Source organism: Diceros bicornis, chromosome 24 (assembly GCF_020826845.1).
Source record: "Diceros bicornis minor isolate mBicDic1 chromosome 24, mDicBic1.mat.cur, whole genome shotgun sequence".
In the NCBI taxonomy this organism is placed as follows: domain Eukaryota; kingdom Metazoa; phylum Chordata; class Mammalia; order Perissodactyla; family Rhinocerotidae; genus Diceros; species Diceros bicornis.
This window is the reverse complement of record NC_080763.1, coordinates 23,687,298-23,711,277: the sequence shown is the minus strand read 5'-3', so window position 1 is coordinate 23,711,277 and position 23,980 is coordinate 23,687,298. Positions and strand designations below refer to the sequence as shown.

The following is a 23,980-nucleotide window of genomic DNA, read 5'->3' as shown; positions in this document are numbered from 1 at the left end:
GACCCTTAGGGAGGGAGGAGGATTCAAATCCCAGAAGCAGGTGCTCACCGTCCTCTGAACTCCTGGCTTATTAAAGTCATTTCAAAGTAGAGCAAATCCTGTTCAACAAGTAAAGTAAGCAGCACAAGTTCTGAGTGCCCACTTTTAATTCTCACAATGCCTCAAGGTAGCTATTATCTCCATTTTACTAATAATGAATGGGTTAACAGAGTTTAAGTGATTTGCCCGTGACTCACAGCTAGTAAATGCCAAAGCTGGGATTCGAACCAATGACCTCAGTACAGAACCAATGACCCACTTATAGAGTCTTTCCACTATTATCACACGACAGTTCTGATCCATAGTACTGTGACCTTTGAAGATAATTATAGGCTAGCCTCAGGATTCAGAGCACTGCTTAAAATCAGAGTGGAGATAAATGAAATGGAGAACAGAAAAACAATAGAGAAAATAAGCAAAATAAAAAGTTGGCTCTTGAAAATGATCATCAAAACTGACAAATCTGACTAAGAAACAAGAGAAAAGATTCAAATTACTAAAATCAGAAATGAGAGTAGGGACCTTACTACTGACCTTGCCTTATAACAGAATACTGCCAACAACTGCATGCCAACAAATTAGGTAAACTAAATAAAATGAACAAAATCCTAGAAACGCACAAACTACCAAAACTGACTCAATAAGAACAGAAAATACAAATAGACCTATAACAAGTAGAGGTTGAATCAGTAATCAAAAACCTCACAACAAAGAAAAGCTAGGACTGGATGAATTCTACCAAATATTTAAAAAATTAACACTTACTAATCCTTCTCAAAATCTTCCAAAGAGGAGGAGGGAACTCATTCTAGGAGGCCAGCATTACCCTGATACCAAAGCCAGAAAAAGGCATCGCAAGAAAAGAAAACGACAGACCATTTATCCCTTACAGATATAGATGCAAAAATCCTCAACAAAATACTAGCAAACCAAATCCAGCAGCATATTAAAATGATTATACACCATGACCAAGTGGGATTTATCTCAGGAATGCAAGGGTGGTTCAACATACAAAACTCAACCAATGTAATATACCACAGTAATAGAATGAGGGGGAAAAAAAACAGAGAATCATCTCAATTGATGTAGAAAAAGCATCTGACAAAGTCCAACACCCTTGCATGATAACAATACTCAACAAAGAAAGAGAAGAAAACTTCCTCAGCATGATAAACGACATTTACGAAAAAGCCACAGCTAATACAATGAATGGTAAAAGACTGAAAGCTTTCCCCCTAAGATCAGGAACAAGACAAAGATGCCCACTTTCACCACTTCTATTCAAAATTGTACTGAAAGTTCTAGTCAGAGCAACTAGGCAAGAAAAAGAAATAAAAAGCATTCAGGTTGGAAAGGAACAAGTCAAATCTCTGTTTCAGATGACATGATCTTGTATGTAGACAATCCTAAAAAATACACACACAAAAAAACTATTAGAGCTTATTAATAAATGAGTTAAGCAAGGTTTCAGGATACAAGATCAATATACAAAAATAAATTGTATTTCTACACACTGGCAATGAACAATCCAAAAATGAAATTGAGAAAATAATTCCATTTATAATACATAGCATCAAAAAGAATAAAACATTTAGGAATAAAGTTAACCAAGCAGGTCCAAGACTTATACACCGAAAAATATAAAACATTGCTAAAGAAATTAAAGGAGACCCAAATAAATGGAAAGACATCCTATATTCATGGACTGGAAGACTTAACATTAAGATGGCAATACTTCCAAAAGTGATTTACAGATTCAACGCACTCCCTATCAAAATCCCAACAGCCTTTTTTCACAGAAGTGGAAAAGCTGATCCTAAAATTCAATGGAATTGCAAGGGACACTGAACAGCCAAAAAATTCTGAAAAAGAAGAACAAAGTTAGAAGGCTTACACTTCCCAATTTTAAAACTTAGTATAAAGGTACAGTAATTAAAACAATATGGCACTGGTATAAGGATAAATGTACTAGAGATCAATGGAACATTAAGAGTCCAGAAATAAACCCATACATCTGTGGTCAACTGACTTTGAACAACAGTGCCAAGACTACGCAACAGGGAAAGAACGGTCTCCTCAACTAATCCAACTGGGTATTCACATGCAAAAGAATGAAGGTGGACCCTTATCTCACACTATATAAAAATATTAACTCAAAATGGATCAAAGATCATTTAGCTCTAAATATAAGAACTTAAACTATAAAACTCTTAGAAGCATAGGGATCATGACCTTGGGTTAGGTAATGGTTTCTTAGATATGACACCAAAAGCATAAGCAACAAAAGAAAAAATAGATAAACTGACATCATCAAAATGAAAAACTTGCTGAGGAAAGAACGTTATCAAGAGAGTGAAAAGACAAACCACAGAATGGAAAAAACTATTTACAAGTTATATATCTGATAAGGGTCTTGCATCCAGAATGTATAAAGAACTCATAACTCAACAACAAAAATACAAGCAACTCAATTATAAAATAGGAAAAGCCTTGAATAGACATTTCTCCAAAGAAGATATACAAATAGCTAATAAGCACATGAAAAGATGCTCACTGTTACAAGTCATTAAGGAAATACAAATCAAAACCACCATAAGAGACCACTTCACACCCTCTAGCATAGCTATAATCAAAAAACAGAAAATAAAAAGTGTTAGTGAGGATGTGGAGAAATTGGAACTCTCATACATTGTTGGTGGGAACGCTGCAGTCACTTAATAAGTTAAGTGACAGTTAAGGAACTCTGGAAGTGCCTTAATAAGTTAAACATAGAATTACCATACAACCTAGCAACTCCATTCCTAGGTATATACACAAAGAAATTGAAAACAGGTGTTCAAACAAAACCTTGTTCATGAATGTTCTTAGCAGCACTATTTACAATAGCCAAAAGGTAGAAACAACCATCCATCAACTGACGAATGGATAAACAAAATGTGGCAAACCCACACAATGGGATATTATTCAGCCATAAAAAGGAATGAAGTACTGATACATGCTACAATATGGATAAGCCTTGAGAACATTATGCTAAGTGAGAGAAGCCAGACACAAAAGGCTACATATTGTATGGGTCTATATATGAAATATCTGGAATAGGAAAATTCATACAGACAGAAAGTAGATTAGTGATTGCCAGGTACTGGGGACAAGGGAGAAAGGGTAGTGACTGCTTATTGGGTACCGGGTTTACTTTTGGGATGATGAAAATGTTCTGGAACTAGACAGTGGTGATGGTTGCACAGCACTGTGAATGTACTAAATGCCACTGAGTCGTACACTCTAAAATGGTTAAAATGGTAAATTTTGTTATGTGTACTTTATCACAATTAAAAAAATAACAATAAATAAATACATGTACACATAATTCTGAAAAAAAAAATCAGAGAGGAAAAACAACTTAATAGGGCCAGCCCCACGGCTTAGCAGTTAAGTGTGCACGCTCCGCTACTGGCAGCCCGAGTTCGGATCCCAGGCGTGCACCAACCCACCACTTCTCCGGCCATGCTGAGGCCGCGTCCCACATACAGCAACTAGAAGGATGTGCACCTATGACATACAACTGTCTACTTGGGCTTTGGGGGAAAAAAAAGGAGGATTGGCAATAGATGTTAGCTCAGAGCCGGTCTTCCTCAGCAAAAAGAGGAGAAAGAGGAGGATTGGCATGGATGTTAGCTCAGGGCTGATCTTCCTCACACACACAAAAAAATTTAATATGCAGAAAACAACCAAAGAAATCTTAATCCTTTCAAGCATAACAAATCAGTAGATTTTCTCATGGCCAAGGCCCTTTCTCTATCTATATGGGATATCAATTTCTGCAAGACAAGGTTCTCAGGGCCACGCCCAGCCCTGCCCTCTGTGGGGAGGTCATACCCACCTCCAATTACTCGAATATTGTTGTCCTTTGTCAGAATAGCATCAGCATGGAACACCAAAACTGGAATTCTCCTGCAGCCTCCAGTCCACATGATACATGGATGATCCCTGCAACCGTAACAAAAGGCTTTATTAATTCACAGCTCAAAATCTGAATTACCGGCTGAAGCAGATCACTGCGGTTTGCTGCTTAGCAACTTTCCCCTCCTTTTGGAATAAGAATCCCAAACGTCCTTTGGGAAACCATTACTCTCCCATTCTTAAGCATGTGGTTTGTTTAAGATTAATTCCATCCCTGCTCCAGGGATAGGCCTTGACTGGTTTCAGCCAATCAAGGTATTCCACCCCCCAGTTATAGTGACTGGTTCAGGGATGAACACATAAACCAATCGGAGCCAGTGAGTGTCAGGAGACAGGTTGTGAGACCCTCTGAGAAAGCGATGCTTTCTTTCTCTTCTATAGCAGCTACAGGAGAGATGGCCTCTCTTCCCCTTGGTGGTGTAAGGGCATGAGAGGTCTGGAAGTGCAATTGTCATTTCGTGACCTGGAGAGGAGAGCATGGAGCTTTGGTAGAAGAGGAAGTCAGTGGAGCCTGAATGAAAGAATGAGAGAAGTGAGATCCTGAGCGGCAAATACGGAGTTGCAGAATCAAGCCTTTCCTAAATATGAGTAAATAAATTCCCTTTATTATTTAGGACACTTTACTCCCCAGCACACATAAAGAATGCTAACTAATATATTCACAATAATTTATATACCCCTTTTACACCCTATAGTTCCTTTTTAAGCCAATTTGATGGCCCATCCTAAGATTCTGAGCTAGGAACTCTAAACTAATACAAGTTTCCCAATTAAAACCACATATTTTCAAGAAAGCCTATACTAAATGGAACAATAGACATTTTCCTTCAGAAAAGGACCTCTGACTTTATTCTCTGTCCCTATCCTCAGGAAATCTCAGATTAATCAATCTTAGACACATGTATATTTACTCACAGATTAGGAAAATCTTCAACCTCCTTAATGCGGGAAGGTAGAAAGGGAAAGAAACGAATTGAGTCCCTTCTATGTGCCAGGAATTAAACTAAGAGCTTTTACATGTCACCTCACTTAATCCTCTTGCCGCACTATGAATGGGAACAAAGTTGTCTCAGAGAGGTTAAGTAATTTGCCCGAGGTTATACAGCTGGTTAAGTAAGGGAACAGGTATTTGAATTCAAGTGTCTATGTTCTTTCTACTCTTCCATCTCCCTAGTCACATTTCGGTGATGTTCTGCATATGGATCACCTTACACTCAACTCTTTGGGAACTTAAGCTAATCAATTCCTTAAATGGAATACAATCCATTTAGCCAAGATTCAGGATGCTCTCAGAAACTCACATGACCACACCCCTTAACAAACGCCATATCACAAATCTCAGGGCCAAGTCAGACTCTCCCAGCCCAAGTTGAAAAAGATCCACAATTTGAATACACAGGCTGCCAGGCTACCAATCTTAGAAGTAAGGCAGCCTTTACACTTGGCATGAGCTGCCAAAAGCCTTTTAGTGAGGAAAGCAAAGAACACCACACCTAGTTCATCTCCTGTTTTCTAGAAATGGAATGTGGATGCTAATTGTTCTTGCTCTCTGACTTGGGTGATAATGCCCATTTGTGAGGTGCATTTTTTAAAGTTTATTTTATTTTTATTTATTTATTTATTTATTTACTTACTTATTTATTTTTTGTGAGGAAGATCAGCCCTGAGCTAACATCCATGCTAATCCTCCTCTTTCTGCTGAGGAAGACCAGCTCTGAGCTAACATCTATGGCCAATCCTCCTCCTTTTTTTCCCCAAAGCCCCAGCAGATAGTTGTATGTCATAGTCACACATTCTTCTAGTTGCTGTATGTGGGACGCGGCCTCAGCATGGCCGGAGAAGGGGTGCGTCAATGCACGCCCAGGATCCGAACCTGGGCCGCCAGTAGCAGAGCGCACGCACTTAGCCACCAAGCCACAGGGCCGGCCCCCATGAGGTGTATTTTTTAGCAAGAAGGATTTTTCTGTAGTTTGCATGCTTTTTACTCTTAAACACCTGTAAAATGTGGGCATGGGGCCAGATGATTCCTAAGATCTCTTCCAACTCTAATTTTTCCACTATATTTCTTAGTCAGAGGGTAGAGAAATAACAGGCAAGCAGCCTAAATTACCAAGTCTTGGTCAGAAACTTTGGAAACTATCCAAAGTTCCTTTTCAATCTAGCACTAGCTACGACCTGGCACCACTGTGCCTTAGCACTCACAAACAATGGATTACGGCCACATGTTAAAAATGTCTGACAAGAGTCAGGAACACAATACAGTCATGCACTGCCTAACGACGTTTTGGTCAACGACAGATTGCATATACCATGATGGTCCCATAAGATTAGTACCATACAGCCTAGGCGTGTAGTAGGCTATACCATCTAGGTTTGTGTAAGTACACTCTATGATGTTCACACGATGAAATCACCTAATGACACATTTCTCAGAATGTATCCCCATCATTAAGCGATGCATAACTGTAAACAGACACACAGCTGAGAAGAGCCAAGGCCCTAACCATACTGTCTGTGGAAAGCCAAATCTCTGACAGAGAAATCTTTCCACTTACAAGCTATGAAAAGATAAAAGAGGTAGTCAACGAATTATTAATTCAGTAAGGTCAACTAAAACACATTGAAGGCAGATGCTAAATTGTCATGAAAATCATGCGCCCACCAGGTGGTGCTAAAGGGAAAGATTCAAAATGATTAGGAAACTGGAAAATTGGGACCTTACATTTTCATTCACACCAGAAACTAGTATATATTAAGAAAATATGCATTTAGAGTCATGAAAAGACAAAGGATGTGAATCATTAATTACTGAAGTAGACCAGTTTTATGGTTCACTTTATTGAAAGCCTAGGAATGTTTTGATTTTTAAGAAGCAATTTCATGAGGAATATATATTATTCACTCCTGGGATCCAGCCTGCATAACTCAACTGGGATCCAGCTTGCATAACTCAAAGCTTCTATGCCTGACTCATACCAACATCCCTGCTGGAAATGCCCTCCCCACTTCTCTGTCCATTTAATCCCACTCTTCAAGGCCCAGCCCGTCTCACCACCTCCATGGAGCCTTCCCCAGCTCCTCCAGCCACAGTGATGCCTTCCTTCTCTAAAATCCTGTAGCACTCACTGTATAATCATTTGTTGATGCTCTTTTATTTTTTCCATGTAAATGCTGATGATCTTTTGAACTGATATAAAGCCAGCTTTTTCTTTTTTATTTGTGAGGAAGATGAGCCCTGAGCTGACATCTGTTCCCAATCCTCCTCTTTTTGCTGAGGAAGACTGGCCCTGGGCTAACATCCGTGCCCATCTTCCTCCACTTTATGTGGGACGCCACCACAGCATGGCTTGACAAGCGGTGTATCGGTGCACGCCCAGGATCCGAACCCTGGGCCTTGGCGGCGGAGCACGCGCACTTAACCGCTACACCACCAGGCTGGCCCCTAAAGCCAGCTTTTATGATAGGAATTAAAGTTACTATTTTTTCCATGACTAAAGAAATCGGACATCAAATCCTTTTATGAAAGTTTCCAAATCTATTTATAAATTTGTATTTGGCATCTCCAAGCAAAATATACAAAAAGAGCCCCTTTACATTTATTATTTGAATTAATGCCATGCAAAACAAGGACTGCACAGTTTCTAGCCCTGAAGTCCAGGATTGCAAGGCATTAATACTTTAATACGGCCTAGGGATCTGAGCAGATCTAACAGATGTCCATGATCTTTGGATCCAATCAACATCCTTAGATGATTTAAGACTTTCTAACTTCCAAGACTATTTTTTTTTTATTATTTATTTTTTTAAAATTTTATTTATTTCTTTTTTTCCCCCCAAAGCCCCAGTAGATAGTTGTATGTCATAGCTGCACATCCTTCTAGTTGCTGTATGTGGGACACGGCCTCAGCATGGCCGGAGAAGCAGTGTGTCGGTGCACGCCCGGGATCTGAACCCGGGCCGCCAGCAGCGGAGCGCGAGCACTTGACCGCTAAGCCACAGGGCCCCCCCAAGACTTTTTAAATGTTAGCCTACTGCTCCAAGTGTGAACAAGACTGACTTAAGATTCCTAATGCATAAAACAAGTGTCTGATAGACAAGACATAAGCTGACAGAATGAGATTAACAGTCAAAAATCAACAGCAGGAGTTTGAAAAGAAGAAGAGCAAAAGGTCCATGAACTTGGATTGTGGGGATAGTGGGGATTATACCTTCATTTTTACTAACTTCTACTACAAATTTAACATTTCTCAATTATGAATATAGGCAACAAAGCACAGCAGTATTAGCGTTATCTGTGTCACTGACTGTATCTGAAATTATAGATTTTTTATACCATTTTACAGTTGTTGATATCTCAAAATGTCATTTACATTTATCACTACCTCTAAGTTATGGTAGATATTAAACTTGCCACTAGATCACCTGTGATCACAGTCGTCCTCCTCTGCTGTGATGAGGCTGGACAATGATCTGGCAACTCTGCCTCAAGCCACCAAATGGTCACATCTCACATTGGTGGTCCAGACATCTATGATGCTTCCCAGTATTCCCCACTTATAAGTGTTAATCAAAGACCACCCCAGAGTGTGATGATTTTATGCAAACTAAGCAAAAACAGTCTTCATGCTGCTGTCTTCAGAAAATAAAATCTAACTTTCCCATGTTTTACATGAATGATCTTGTTAATTAATGTAGCCATAAGAAAGCACATATTTCTATATCGCAAGTTTGTTTTTTTAATTTTGACAACTGCATGTCAATGTAATTAGTATTCTTTGTAATATGTATTTTATTTTAAGCACTTAAAAATACTATTCTGATAAGGGATCCACGGCATTAAAAAGGTTAAGAATCCCTGGATCTAAGGTGATCTAAAGCATAAAGCATCTATTCATTCATTGCCTACCAAAATGGCAATTTTATACAGTTCAACCTCATACTTGTTGGGCCTAACCTCCAAGCCCACTATTTAGAGAGATATTCACAAGTAAAAAAATGATCTTGAAATCAGAAAGACGGATGCTTTCAGCAGAAGTTAAAAATTTTGTAAAATGGGTAAGAGGCAGCACACAGAGCGCAAAAGTCATGAGAAGGCAAAGTGGCCAGAGGGAATTATCCATTTAATTATCTTGAATAAGAACGACCCAAATATATTGTCAAGTCTCTATTACGTTCTGCAACCTACCAGTGATAAGAAGCCTTTCTTCAAAGCTTTCTTAATGCTTCAATAATTTTTTTCAAGTCATATTAAATAATGGCATCTTCCACTTTATAATAAAAAGTCCTCTTTACATTCAATACTAAAGCCAGTTAGAATAATGCCTTACATTTGTAGCACACTTTATAATTTACAAAGTAATTTCAGACACATTCTTCTATTTGATCCTAAGCATAGCCCTACAAAATAGCCTGGGAGATATTATCCCCATTTCTCAGGTTAGACAACACACACATATCCAAGGGGACTCACAGAGAATCTTAAAAACTAATCTTAACTTTAAGCCAGTCTCTCTCTTTGTTCTCTGTGTCAAGTAATAATGTTTTTTTGTTTTTGTTTTTTTTTGTGAGGAAGATCAGCCCTGAGCTAACATCCATGCCAATCCTCCTCTTTTTGCTGAGGAAGACCGGCTCTGAGCTAACATCTATTGCCAATCCTCCTCCTTTTTTCTTTTTTCCCCCAAAGCCCCAGTAGAGAGTTGTATGTCATTGTTGCACATCCTTCTAGTTGCTGTATGTGAGACGCGGCCTCAGCATGGCCAGAAAAGCAGTGCGTCAGTGCACGCCCGGGATCCGAACCCGGGCCACCAGGAGCAGAGCGTGAGCACTTAACTGCTAAGCCATGGGGCCGGCCCCAAGTAATAATGTTAAAGGAGGCAAAATAGGGAAGAGCTTCAAAATCCAGGAAAACTAGGTCACTAGTTTTCAATCCTTCACTTACTCTATGTGTCCCTAAAGAAGTACTCTGATATTTCTGAGACTGAGTTTAATAAAGTGGGAACAAAAATATCTTCAGATTAAATGAGATACAGTAGTTCAAGTCCCTACCATCATCTACAGCAGCTGCACTTATCACTATCATTCATTTTTATTATCATGAGAATCCAGCAATCAAGAAACATGACTCTTACCTAAAAGAACTCAGGAAAGCAACATGGTCCAATAGACACAGCATAGGCTACAGAATTCCAATGTCCTGCCCCACAGTTACTCTGGGAAGTCACCTAACCTCTCTATATTATCATCATTCCATCACTGTAAAGGCTTTTGAGAAAATAACAGAACCAATGTCACAGAGTTTAGAGATCTATTTTTCTTCAAAATCTAAAAATTTCAAAATCTCCTATGGTAGGAGCTCTGATTAAGAGCTTTTACTAAGAGCTACTACCTGCACCATCTAGAACCGATGTTCATTCATGAGCCCAAGTTCACTTATGAGCCCAGAGCCTTATCTCATGTCAGTTAGCTGTTGGGAACCCAATAAGATCTTGAATTAGATCATGGATAGAAGCTAAAACCAGGGGCAGACAATACTAAAGGAAGGATATTCGGTAAAAGAGTATATGAGTAAAAGAGAACTATTTTCCATCCTAGAGGCAAAAGGTCAAAAGCAGGCTTGTTATTACTTACTCTTGGCTTACCACCTCCTCATCCTCTGAGGATGATGCTGTTTCCTCCAGGTCCCGGGCCATCACGACTGGCATTTCCTTTAGGGGTTGTCATACAGTCAGCAGACGGGGGCCTCAGAGACCTTTCCTTGCAGATTCACTGGATCAATCAATTTGGGTGGCACAGTTTCCTATAAGAAAGCCAAATGATCTGAAACATAATACAGTTGTCTATTTGTTGATTATTGCTGATAATCTTCAAGTAATAAAAATGAATATCTACCTAAACGGTGCCCAGCCTCTAGAAGCTTTCCTTCTATCACAGTCCCTCACATACACCAGAAAAATCAGGATTATTTTCCAAACATACGGTCTGTCCTCTATGTATTTAAAGAGCTGTTATTAAGTTCGAGTTTCTCATTTTTCTTTTATATACTATATCTAACATGCACCAAAAGGACAGACTTACTTAACTTTTCGGTAAGTCTGAGGTAAGTAGATGACAACCAAAAACAGACTGCTTGCTAGAAAAACCTGACCTAGGTTAAAAATAAAAACTCAAGATTTAAGATCCTTGAAAATATTTTAGACTCTATGACAAGCACACAGATAAAATGCCCTCATCTTTCCACTAAAATAAATTCAACCATGGAACCAAAAGATTAATATAGTTCTCTTCAATCGAGGTCATAAATAGCTGGGGAAAAAACTGTCCTTCCAAACACTCAAAACTTATTCTCTCTTACTAAAAATCAGAAACTATAATCCGAATCTCAAATAGATGAGAAATTAAGATATTTCTAACCTAAAATACTTTTTCCATAGGGAAAAAGTACATGTTCATTACGTGTGTTTGAGGAACGAATAGAAATGACAGAAAAAGAAAACGAAAATATTTATTTAAATGACCATAATCACATTACTCAGAGATAACCACCTGATGTCAATCTTTCCAAACCTTTTCTATCCATTCATATACACAATAAGATTAGACTGTAAACAGGACAAGAAAACGCCAATCCCAATAACGATCCCTACAGATCTTCAGCGGAATGGGCTGAAGATCTAACAACCTCAAAAGCGTTCTTCCGAGGATTCCCAACGGGATTTCTCGATCTCTCCCAAAATGCTGGGATGTCCTTTAAGCTGAAGCAAAACAAAATCTGCAAGCGAGGAAGGGGTGCCGACCCGTCCCAGGCCGCCTGCAGAGCGGGGACAGACGGGACGATCGGAAGAAGATTAAGGACACTCGCCCCAGGAGCGTCCTCGCCCTAACGGGATCAGCCCCTCAGCCCCACCTCGGCTCACCCCAACCCCAGGCAGGTCGCAGATGCTCCCCAGGGGAAGGACCGGGCGACTCCGCCGCCGCGACTCAGCCCGGCGCGCCCGGAAGCCACCAGCTGCTCCCGGACTCAGAGGGAAGCGCAGCCGCCGGGGCCGCCCAGACCCAGGAGCGCACCTCCCTCGGCAGGGGGGCGCGCGGATGCAGGCGCTTACCCGTCTCATCTTCCCATGGCTCGGGCAGGCAGGCGGGGATCGCGCTCTTCGCCTACCTCCGTCCTCCTTCCCCAGCCGGGCTCACGGCCGCCGCCGACGGCTGCTTCCCCCGTTACTACAACAACCAACAAGCAACCGCCCGCTCGGAGCCACTGCGCAGGCGCCCGCCACCCGCCGCTGAGGACGCTCGGCTTCGGGCGCGGAAGGATGTCGTCACGGCGGCGCGGCGCAGCGCGGTCGCAGAGCCCTCCTCTCAGCGGAAGAGACTCGACTTCTTTGTGCCGCTCTTTTTTCCTCCGCCCCTAAAAGGTGGACTTCGAAACCGGAGTTCATCCGCCTCTCTAGACAGGATGGTTCACTGCGTGAGCGGCGTCCCGGAGATAGGGCTTGGGCAGCGGCAACCGCTGATTGGCAGTAAGGGGTTCACGCCCCATCTCCTGCTCGAGCAGAACCGGGACAGCCAATCACAGCGAGGACAGACGGAAACGACCCAATCCTGGAGCCGGGTGAGGGCGGGGGCGCGGACAAATGGCTCAGGTGGTCTCCGGCTGGAGCGGTCTTGGGGCAGCTTATTTGCTGCTGCAGCAGCTGCTGCTGGGTTGGGGCTACAGTCGCCAGGTAAGGAGAAAGTGGGGAAGAAGACGGATGTAGGGGTGTGTGTGGCATCTGATTGAAAGGTTCCAGAGCGTCTGGAAAAATGGAGGTGGGATGGAAGGAAGATACCTGGAAGGCAATCTTTTGAGTGAAAAGAGGTTCGAGAGACCACGAGAAGGGGGAGCTAGGAAGATGAAGGCTTGGTAGGTTCGGGGAACGATTGAATGGATGAACTAATGAGCGGCCACTGTGAGCCTAGCACGGTGCAACCTCCACTTGCTCATGTAATTATTATTTTTCATCTCCATTTTGCAGGTGAGGAAACCTAGAGTGTAACGTGTAACTTCCTTGCCCAGGGTCACACAGCTACTAAATGGTAGGATCAGGAGAGGAATCTCTCTCTCCTGACTCTAGTCTTAACACCACACCTTTGCTGGGCTGGGCCAGGGCAAAATTTGAGAATAGCTGTTGGATATTCTAGGAGGCCCTCAAGCTTTAGGGAGATGGTGTTGAGGGATTGGAAGAGCAGTGCAGAAGAGTAATCAGGTTCTGCCTTCATCAGCTATGTGTTGGGATTTCTAAGACCTTCTGTGAAATGGACATAAGATCTGTCAAAGAGGGGACCATCCATGGAGCTTTTCTGACCCTGGGAGGAAAGAGCCTGAGTCTCCTATTGAGGGAGGGTGAGAAATTAAGGAGGATGGAGGGATCCTGGCCCATGCTGCACCTGCCAGTAGAGCCCTGTTCTCTGTGGACTTGGACAAAGTCCCCTTTTGTGAGCCACCGTCCCTGAAGGTGTCATCTATTCACCCATCCTCCTCTAGAGCTCATTTTTGTTTGCTTTTTGATGCTTCTCACTGTCTAGAGCCATTGCTGACTTTAATATCTGTTTCAGCTGGTAGTGTAGGACCCTCCTGAGACTCCTGCCGCCACAGTGACAAAGGAGGCCTGACGGTTTATCACCACTTCAGGCCCAAGAAGTTAACCCAAAACAGATAAACTGTGGGCCAAAAAGACATAATGAAGTTGGGAAGAAGTAATTCCATTATTAGATTCTTTATCTGCAAGGATTTTATTGAAATCAAGCTGATTGAAATCAGTGCTCACCAAGGTTTGATCTAAGCTTTTATTTTTTTTTTAAACAAAAAGTATGTAACCTAGTTGTATCTTCTACACAACTTGAAGACAGAAATGGATATGGTCTGCTTGTCTTCCTCAAAAATGGAAACTTCATCAAAGTATTCTCAGTGAGGCAGTATTGCAATACCAAGCCCAACAGACCATGTATCTCAGCTCTGCCATATATTAGCTGTGTAACCTCAAGCAAATCACTTAACCTCTCTGTGCCAACCCTCTTCTGTAAAAATGTAAATATTAATAGTGCCTACCTACCTTGTTTAAGGATTAAATGAGATAATATATGTTAGGTGCTTGCACTGCATGGCACACATGAGTGCTCAATAACTGTAAGCTATTATCATTTCTCTTGTAACCCAACACCAATATTGCTGTTTCCTTCTCCATGTAATTTTCTTACTAGTTCTCAAGTCACAGCAGTTTATTTATTTTTAACTTTTAGATTGTTCTAGTTTATGGAGCATGGTGTACCTGAGAACCAGAGTAGAGAAGAGCCGAGGATGTAAATATGGGCCTAACACCATAGGTTCCACTCAAATGCATAAGGCTTCTCTGTGCTTGGAGGGATCTTTCGTCGGTAGCCAGGCAGGTATCTGTTAGCAGATTTGAGCCACTCGCATTACAAAGGAATGGCGTGACAAACCAGGCTACAAGTAAAGATGGAAGAGGACTGACTGACTCCAGCCAAGAGAAAAAGTTCTGATTTAGGCTAGTATTTTGGAGAAATTGCTTAGACAAAAATAAGTCCTGTGCCACTTACTGCAGAGTATAATGTTGGTTCATTACTATTAGTGTGACTAAATATTGAGACCAGTTTCTGTAAGTCTTGCACAGAAGTCCATGTGTTATTTTATAGTAATATTTGTACAACTGTTCCCTTTCTTCTCTCCATTTTTTCCACTGCTGTTGTCATTTCCACCCACTGCATTATTGAGCCTTTTCACTCTGGGTAAACTTCAGCACATTTTGGTTTAAGGTAGATATTCAAAGGCAGTGTGCTAACCTTGTGAAGTAAGGGAAGTGTGTCAAGATCACTGGGGGTGGGGGCCAGCCCAGTGGCGTATTGGTTAAGTTCGAGCACTGCACTTCGGCAGCCCAGGGATCATAGGTTCAGATCCCAGGGGTGGACCTACACACCGCTCATCAAGCCATGCTGTGGTGGTGTCCCACATACAAAATAGAGGGGGATTGACACAGATATTAGCTCAGGGACCATCTTCCTCAAGCAAAAAAAAAAGAGAGAGAGAGAGAGAAAGATTGGCAACAGATGTTAGCTCGGGGCCAATCTTCCTCACCAAAAAAAAAAAAAGGAAAGAAAAATCCCTGGGGGTGGAAGATCCTAGAGGACTTGGAGAGGAATTTGTGAAGTGATTGATCAAGTAAGGTCAGTACAGCCCTCATGAGTGGGGCACAGGTTAACTACGGAGGTGAGAGAGCTTATGGTTGCAGTAGACTAACCATCTGTTGTCTCATGTCCTCTGCCTTTGTTTCCAAGGCAAGAAGCCCTGTCTGGTGTGAGGGGAGCCATGAGCCGTTTCCTGAATGTGTTGCGAAGCTGGCTGGTTATGGTCTCCATCATAGCCATGGGGAACACGTTACAGAGCTTCCGAGACCACACCTTTCTCTATGAAAAGCTCTACACCGGCAAGCCAGACCTCGGTAAGAAATTGAAGAAATGCATCCTTTGTGCGAGTGGCCTAAATTGTCGTTCCCAGACCCAGCTGTACATCAGAATAACCTAGAAGACTTACCAACAAACAAAGCACAGGGGCCAATTTCCCTCTCCCAACCTATCTACTGAAACTTTGACCCCCTGGGTGGGGCCCTGGGTGCTGTTTTTTAAAAACTTCCCAGGTGATTCTGATGCTGCCTAATCTAGCCTTTGGCAACCACTGGAATAAAGACTGTGGAGAGCACTTGGCCCCTTTCCCCCTGGCTTCTCTGAACACCCTTTCATCCATTTCACACTGCCCTAGGTAATTAGTCTGTACAGAAAGCATTACACACACAAGTGAGGAAATAGAGGTCCTTGGTGACTCTGTGAGGCCCCGCTGGAAAGCCATGAGGAAGCTCTGCATGTTATCCAGCCCTCTTCAGAAATCAGGTCACGGCCCACGTGGTTATATTCCATGTTGCAGATGGAGAGTTCCTAATCCAAGGTCTTCCCAAACCGTGACCTGGGCCCTGAGAAGGTACCCAAATCCCTCCAAGTTGGTCTCCCAGAGTGAAGCTCCCGAAGGCCCACGGTGGCCTTTCCCAGCTTCCTGAGCCTCTGCTGAGGGCATCTTCACGTTTCAGCTCACACTCCCTTGCGTTGCTGCGGGGGGTCGTTTGAGCTGCAGCACCACCTCACAGCGCTGACGAATCCGTGTCACATTTATAGCTAACCCAGATTCAGGCCCTGACCTAGCTCATTTTCCGCAACATCTGTGTATAAAATGAAACTAAGTAGGCTACGGCTCATTTTGAACAAAGCTCAAATACAGTAGGAGTCAAGAACCTGGAAAGCTGGGCAGGACAATTCCACTTTTTCACCCTCAAACGCTGCCTTCTGGTGGTCCACGAACCCTGTATAGATTCACGGGATTTTAGGTCATTTGGTGTAGCCCTTTGAATTCAAGTAGAGACAGAAAAGCCCAGTGGTCATGTGACTTGCTTGAAGGGCATGTAGCTCAGCAAAACAACTATGTGTGTCTGTCTGTCTGTCTCCAGCCCAGAGTAGAGCCTGCCTCCTCCCTCGTGATCTGGGGGCTGTCAGGGTTCTCTGCTGGTCATAGCCGTGCTCTGGAGCATTCCGTAGAATTTCACCTGATGTCTAATCTCGTTTGGGTTGTTGAAATATTCCATTTTCATATCTCACTAAGTAGAGAAATTTCCTCAGTCTTTTCATCAGAAAAGCTATCAAATTGGTTTATAAAGAATGTTGATCTCCAGGGCTAACCCCTAGATATTTGGTTGGCAGATGTAATTTTTTCTCACCTTACTACCATCTAAAGGTCTTCAGGGTTGTGCAACTCGTATCACTGTCTAGTTTTCCAAAAGCTGGAAAATCCTTAAAGCCTAAGTAAACATTAATAGACCTTTCCATTTTCAGTCTTGTCCCTTGAAATTTCCCTTGCTTGATAGACCAGCACAGGAAGCATCTTTGCTTTCACTATTTTGAGATTCCTGACCACTGGATGGCTTAGATCAACAGCTGTACGTTACAGTCACCCAGGGAGAGAGTTATAGAAAATACTTATGCCCATGGCCCACCTCCAGAGTATGATTTAATTGGTCTGGTACCCAGGTCTTGGTAATTTTATAAAACTTCTTTAGTTGATTCTAATAAACGCCAGGCTCAAGAACCACTATTACAGTAGAATATGATCCATACTTTCAGGACAAGATATTTAATACAGCAGTATCAGAACAAAGCCACCAAGAGCACTGTGGCCTCGGAAAACACCAAAGAAACAGTGCGTTGTCCCACTACCACATGCACAGGAAACCAGCCTGGTTTGGGCTCTGTTCAAATAATATAGATCTGGATTCAGGAGAAGACCCAGGGACTTAGGTCTCTTAAAGACCAGATGTGGGTATCGAGATAGGTCCCAGTATTTCTGAGTTCTCTCCTACATCAGCTGACCTCTTAGGCATCTTGTATTGACAGACCACTCTGCACCACTCCTCCAAACCTGTTGTTTGGCCGCATGCCCAGGTGGGCTAAGACAGTGGGGTATCGTGCCCAGAGACCAAAGAAATGACTCAGAGACAGCAGGCGAGACATAAAGATTTATTAGGACTTACGTACAGGGAGAGTCCAGGGATGACTGACTGGACATAGATTTGCACACCGCTCCCATCCCCTGAGAGAAGCTTGCTTAAGTAGGCAGAGGAACAAAGGCTGCATGCTTGCCAAGGGGGACTATCCCTCTATGACTTGCATTCCTAAGGATGAGAGCTCCCCCTGGAGTGTCCCCGTGTTCCCTCAGACAGCAGCAGTCTTTGTGCTAGCTATCCCACGAGATACCTTGGCCTTGGCCAACCCCAGGACTGTTATCATGAGTGCTGGCTCCTAGTCCAGACAAGGGGCCTCAGGGACGCATGGCTGTTGTAAAGCACATAGGCCGTGTTCGAGCAGGGCCCTACACCCGTCCTGATCCAGACTTGCTGGGCTTTCTCAACACCCGAGTGGCTTCCAGTGCAGAGGCTTACACTACTACATCCAGGAGTTATTGCCTAAGTGGGCTCTTTGTTGGGTTTCTATTCTGGGGACTCCCCCAGCCAACTGTAGACATCTGAAGAGGAGCTGAGCAGTTCTCATTCTGGAATTCCTTCCATTCCTTCTAGTTTCCATGTGCAGCACCAGCGCCTCTTTCTACTCTGCCCAGCCAGAGGGAGTTCAGGCTCAGCTCTCTGCCTCCCATGACCCACCAGTGATGTGGGAGGAGTTTGGAAGGAGCCCTACTCCTCCCCTTCTCAACAGTCTTACTTTTTTCTGATACACAGTGAATGGCCTCCAAGCTCGGACCTTTGGGATCTGGACGCTGCTCTCATCAGTGATTCGCTGCATCTGTGCCATCGACATCCACAACAAGACGTATGTAAGGGAAGGAAGAGCTTTAGCATCTTTCTGTTGGAAATCAGGTGCTAAGCATACTCACTGTGGTCTTCCCCTTGGAGACCTGTTAATTATGACACATTAGCCTAGAATGTGGATCATAAAAGGTTAACAGGGGCTGGCCTGGTGGCGTAGCGGTTAAGTGCGCGCGCTCCACTGCAGCGGCCCGTGGTTCGCAAGTTCGGATCCCGGGCACGCACCGACACGCCGCTTATCAAGCCATGCTGTGGCGGTGTCCCATATAAAGTAGATGTTAGCCCAGGGCCAGTCTTCCTCAGCAAAAAATGAGGAGGATTGGCGTTGGACGTTAGCTCAGGGCTAATCTTCCTCACAAAAATAGATAAATAAAAGGTTAATAGGTTCCATTGCTTCCAGGCCTAAAAACATAGTAGAACTAACGGTTCTTTAAAGTTTGACAGTTCTTCAGAACTGATATAGCAAAGTAGTAGTGTGATGATCCAGTGGCCTGCATCATATCCCTCTACTTCGTTACTGAGGAATCAGCCTTTCTTCTACTGAAGGAGTAGAGTGGAGTGCTCTTTTTTAGAGCAGCCACCCACACATACCTTATTCTCACATTCCTCCTCAATAAGCAGGAATGACCAGAAATCACGATCGTGAAAAAACCAGCCCAGAAGTAACGTGTTTTACGCTTAAGCAGACTCAGTCACTGAGGGTGACAGAGAACCAGGCACCCCTGTATTCTGCCTCTCTAGGTACTCAAGGAGACCAGTGTGGAGCAACCGCAGGCAGTCTAGCCTCCTCTAGGTAATGCTGTAACTGGTGGGGCCACTGGAGGGGGCTCGAGCTCTCTTCCCAGCAACAGTCATCACCACAGTGAAGTGGAAAGTTCTCTCAGGTCACTGAGTGAGGCCACCAACGCCAACTTCACACTAAAACATTTTTCTGTCTTACCCAAACTCTCAGCATCTGGGGAAGAGAGGCGGTAACAGTACTGACCCCTCTTACTATGCCAGATGCTTTCATCCACATGACTTGATTAAGTCTCCTCCTAGGAGCCCTGGGAGGTAGTCATTTTCATTCCACGTTTGCAGATCTATGTATTAGAGACCCAATTAATTTAAACCAAGGAAGACTGACTCCAGTGGGATTTGAAGCAGTGCTATTAGCCCTGCGATCTCTCCAACTTTATTTTTAAAATACTTTTCTCTTTTGAACTTGAAAACTGTGGTTTATTTGTTCTAGACTGACACGTATTTCTGGAAGCAGTGTGGTTTAGTGGAAACAGCCTGGAGCGTGAAAATGAAAACTAGAAAATGGGCTCTGGTGTCAGTTCTGTTTGTAACGAACTTTGTAGCAGCAAGTTCATTATAGACCTTCTCTGCATATCCATCTCTGCATGTATGAAGTGAGACTAGTGTATCTGTCCTCCTCTCAGAGTGACGGGGAGGGAGTGAGGATTGAATACTCATTTGAAAGACCTTTACCATGATGAAGAAAGGCTGATAGGGATCAGGGGTATATCTTTTGTTTCCTGTGCTTTTGCAGTGAGCAAAGACAGCTCAGACTTATTTTTACCTCTATTACCCATTCATTTCTCCTTCTCCCACACAGGACAGCTGCACAGTCAGCAAAGGGCTGACTTCTGTTTCCAACCTCATTTAGCCTGGGACTTTGGTCCATGCACTTCTGCTGTGCACTCTGATTCTATTCCCTCCCTAACTAGAAACTCAAAATCAACTCCCATACATACATATTTACTAAATGTGTAAAAACATGGACAGGAAGGACAAAAATCAAATTTAAGATATCAGTTCCTTCAGTGAGCAGGGGGCGGGGGGACAGGAGGATGGGCTAAGTATACACAGGATGCTTTAACTGATACCTGTAATATTTTATTTCTTAGGAAAAAGTATCTGAAGCAAAAATGTCAAAATGTTCAGATTTGATGGAGCAGGTGTTGGTCGAATAGGGATTAATTATAGTATTTTATTATCTATAATTTTTTGTATGTTTGAAGTATTTCATAATTTTAAAAATTTCATAGTTAAAAAAAAGATACCAGCAGTCCAGGTGGTCGATCACCCTGTAACCTCTCTCTTCCCCACCTCTTTATCAAAGCTGAGGAACAAGTTCTCTTCCTGTGAGGTTGTCACTGTGTCCTCCACCTCACCATTGTCCTGGGCTAAGACACAAAATAACCAGCCCACATTGCGAGAGCATCTGAAAGGCCCAGAGAGGTCCTTGCTGCTCATCCCCTGTTCAGGCCCTGCATTCTGTGGCATCCATGACAGGAGCACTGACCAGCCCCTGGCCAAACATCTGCCGGGTGGGCTTGGACTACAGAGGCAAGCCAGTTCGAGTAAGGAGAATATGTAAGCGTGACTGATCCCAAATCGTCTACACTGCCTGGGACTGCCATCGTCCAGACTCAGCTTTGCTGTAGCTGGCTTCACCACCTTGCTAAGACTTGGAGATCATTCTGGAAGCCGGGACCACTCTCCTCTCAGTGTAGCCTTTGAAACCTTCAGTTCTGCCCCAGTAGAGAATAAACTGATGTGATCAAGCGGCCAGGTCTTTCTCAGGACCAAGTCTCTTTTCCTTCCGCCATAGTCACTGCCTGGGTTTTTCTCTGTGTGTATCCAGTCTGACGGCTCCTTTTCCTCTGCACTGAGCATGCAGGCCCTTCAGTTCCCATTTCTGTCTGCTCCCTTGCAGGCTCTACCACCTCACGCTCTGGACCTTCCTCCTCGCCCTGGGGCACTTCCTCTCCGAGGTGTTCGTATATGGGACCGCGGCTCCCACGATTGGCGTCCTGGCACCCCTGATGGTGGCAAGTAAGCCTCCAACCACCCTAGACCCCCCCACAGGAACTGGCCCAGCCCTAGAGCTGGTGCCGGAGAGCAGACCCACAGGGTTTAAGAAAGCGCTGTGTTCACGTCTGTTCTCTGTTCTCTGTATTCAAGGTTTCTCAATCCTGGGAATGCTAGTTGGGCTCCGGTACCTGGAAGTAGAACCAGTATCCAGACAGAAGAAGAGAAACTGAGGCCAGCCCTACCACCTCCAAGACTTCGTCTTCCACCTTTGCTGTCCTGTGCCTTCATCCTCTCTGCTCTTTAATTTCTTCTTCTCTGCTCTGTCATCAGCTGCCTTACCCACTTCTAGCCTTTTACATTTTGGTTTATTATTTTATTTTTTGCGAGGAAGATCGGCCCTGAGCTAACATCTGCCAAGCCCCCTTTTTTTGCTGAGGAAGACTGGCCCTGGGCTAACATCCATGCCCATCTTCCTCCACTTTATATGGGACGCCGCCACAGCATGGCGTGACAAGCAGTGCATCGGTGCGCGCCTGGGATCCGAACCGGCAAACCCTGGGCTGCTGCAGCGGAGCGCGTGCACTTAACTGCTTGCACCACCGGGCCTGCCCCATAGATTTTGGGTTTTTTTACATTTAATTATTTTTAAGATAAAACAGGCGTACAAAGTTGTATACAACATGTATGTACAATGTAAAGAATCATTTTAAAGTGAATACGCTGTACCTCCATCCAGACCAAGAAATTGCCAGCACCTCTGAAGCCCACTGTGTGCCCTTCCCCCACCTCCACCTCTTCCAGGATCACTTTTCCAGCCTTCTGCCTTTTTCCTTTTATTTTCAATCCTTGATGTGACTTGTGTGATGGGAACACGTGAACTGTGAAACTTAAAGCTGCTGCCTCACCCAGAGCAGCTGACACCAAGGGCTGCTGTCAAGGGCCGGCCACCCACGTTGGCCTCCTCTCTGCTGCCTGACCCAAGACTCTGAACCATCCGAGGGACAGGCAGTTCTTCTGAGAAGGGCTCCTCTGTGAGTGAGCGTGGCTCACATCCTTGTATCTACATGTGGATCAGGGTTCGAAGAGTCGGAGCTGTTTTAGACCTTCTGGTCAGCTGTGTTTGTGTAACAAATTTTGTAATAAATAAACTCTCTCTTCTGATCACTCCTTGCACTTTGACCTCCCCTAAGCCAAGAGCACTCGTGCCCTCCTCTGAGCCCGAGCGTAGGAGAAGCACAGCTTTCCACAAATCAAAGACACCAGAGTGAGTAGGACAGCTCAGGACCCAGGCGGACCTGGCTGCCTCCAGCCCCTTTTGTCACTTGCTTATTTCTCTTAAGTCAACTCTTCCTCCTCTCCTTCCTCACCTTCAAGATTCTGAGTTCACAACTGAATGGTCAGGACCCTGTCTTGTTTTCTTCCTAAGGAAGAAACAGATTCTTGAGAAAGCAGAGGCAGAAAACAGCACGAGGCAGCACAGAAGACACAGCTGCCTGACCCTGAAAAGAAGAACACTGACTTCCAAGGACAATGCGCTTGAGTGGACAGATGCCCTCCAGACACAACCCTGAGAGGCTCCCACTGGCTAGGGCCTCCCACACAGCGTGTAGACTTGAGAGCCCATTCATTGTTGCAGCAAGTGTTTATTGAACACTTAGTCCCTGCCAGACACATGGGAAAGAGACAGACAGCCCAGGCAATGTACCTGCTCCCATGGCCCTTACCTTGTAATCAGGGAAACATGATCACCAAGCCAACAGTTGAGAGAACAACTTCAGACAGTGATAAGAACTCTAGAAAACAAGGAGTTGTGGTCAAAACGGGGAGGAGGGTATAACTTAGATCATCGGGAAAGGCCTCCTGAGGAGGTGAGGTTTGAGTTGAGACCAGAATGCCCAGACAGCAGATGTCTTCAGATATGAGGCAGGCGTTTAGGGCAGAGGGAGCAGTATCTGGAAGGTAGGAACAGTCTTGTTCAAGGAGTAAGAGCGGTGTAACTATGGTATGGTGAAGTTAGAAAGTAGAAGGTAGGAGATAGGTGAGAAAGGCAGCAGACTTGTAAGGGATCATAGGAAGCTTGAAGTTGATACTTGAGTGCATTGGGAATTCTCTATCAGTTAAGGCTCTTTAGGTGAAAGGAACAAAATCTGCCTTAAACTAGCTTAAACAATAAAGATAACATTCGCTCACAAAACTGAGAAGTTAAGAGGATATAGGCTTCAGGAATGGTTTGATCAGGACTCAGCTCCATTTCTCCAGTCTTTTCAGCTTTGCCCTCTTGTGTTGGCTTCATCCTGAGGCTGGCTTCCTTTATGGCACCAAAAGTGGGTGCAGCACTTCCAGCCCTCACATTCCCACAACAGCACATCTAGAAAAATGGCCCAGTGATAAGAACTCTTTCCCTTACCAACTATTTAGGTAAGAAAAGGAGGCAGTAAGAAAAGCAATGATCTTACAGAAAGTGAACATTTGAGTGGAGATCCCCATGAAGCCCACCTCAGAAAGAATGAATGAAGCATAAGCTGATTTGAATCCTTGAGGCATGCATCATAGAAGTATGATTCCAGAAAAATAAAGACCCCAAAGAATCTAAAAAGAGGACATAGAGTATTTAGCACACACTATGACTATTACATTTCTTTAACAGCCCAGGCTTGGCTCCTTTCCCAGATGAGTTAGAGGAGAATGGTAATGCTTTCTCTCCAGCTAAGAATTGCTAACACATATGGTGCCAGAAGGCCACAGGCACAGTGCAACTCTCTAGGGAA

At 43.8% G+C, this 23,980-nt stretch overlaps 2 protein-coding genes across 17 annotated transcripts in view; one reads left to right on the top strand and one right to left on the bottom strand.

Annotated features, from left to right (window-relative positions):
• TTLL5 (tubulin tyrosine ligase like 5) overlaps positions 1-12,520 on the bottom strand; it is a 296,525-nt gene extending 284,005 nt beyond the window's left edge. For 10 of the 16 annotated variants that reach the window (XR_009223721.1, XM_058567405.1, XM_058567407.1 and 7 more), the window contains exons 1-3: positions 12,158-12,520; positions 10,627-10,795; positions 3,920-4,026 (exon numbers count right to left, since the gene is read on the bottom strand). Coding sequence is in view for 15 of the 16 variants with exons in the window: in XM_058567405.1 (XP_058423388.1) it covers positions 3,920-4,026; positions 10,627-10,700 (181 nt within the window). In the remaining variant the exon portion in view is untranslated. Of the gene's footprint in view, positions 1-3,919; positions 4,027-10,626; positions 10,796-12,101 lie in introns of those variants that run through there. The other 6 variants (XM_058567409.1, XM_058567408.1, XM_058567411.1 and 3 more) reach the window with 4 other exon arrangements.
• A 110-nt stretch (positions 12,521-12,630) lies between these two features.
• Positions 12,631-21,518, top strand: LOC131420958 (ergosterol biosynthetic protein 28 homolog). Its single transcript, XM_058567416.1, has 5 exons — positions 12,631-12,719; positions 15,328-15,491; positions 18,324-18,414; positions 21,115-21,233; positions 21,363-21,518. The coding sequence occupies exons 2-5, from the start codon at positions 15,359-15,361 to the stop codon at positions 21,440-21,442; spliced, it is 423 nt and encodes a 140-aa protein (XP_058423399.1). The 5' UTR covers positions 12,631-12,719; positions 15,328-15,358; the 3' UTR covers positions 21,443-21,518.
• Positions 21,519-23,980: the final 2,462 nt, after the last annotated feature.

Coding starts and splice junctions, on each gene's coding strand:
- LOC131420958 (XM_058567416.1), top strand. CDS start 15,359: ATGAGCCGTTTCCTGAATGTGTTGCGAAGCTGGCTGGTTATGGTCTCC. Junction 18,415..21,114: donor ATCGACATCCACAACAAGAC/GTATGTAAGGGA, acceptor GCTCCCTTGCAG/GCTCTACCACCTCACGCTCT. Junction 21,234..21,362: donor GGCACCCCTGATGGTGGCAA/GTAAGCCTCCAA, acceptor TCTGTATTCAAG/GTTTCTCAATCCTGGGAATG.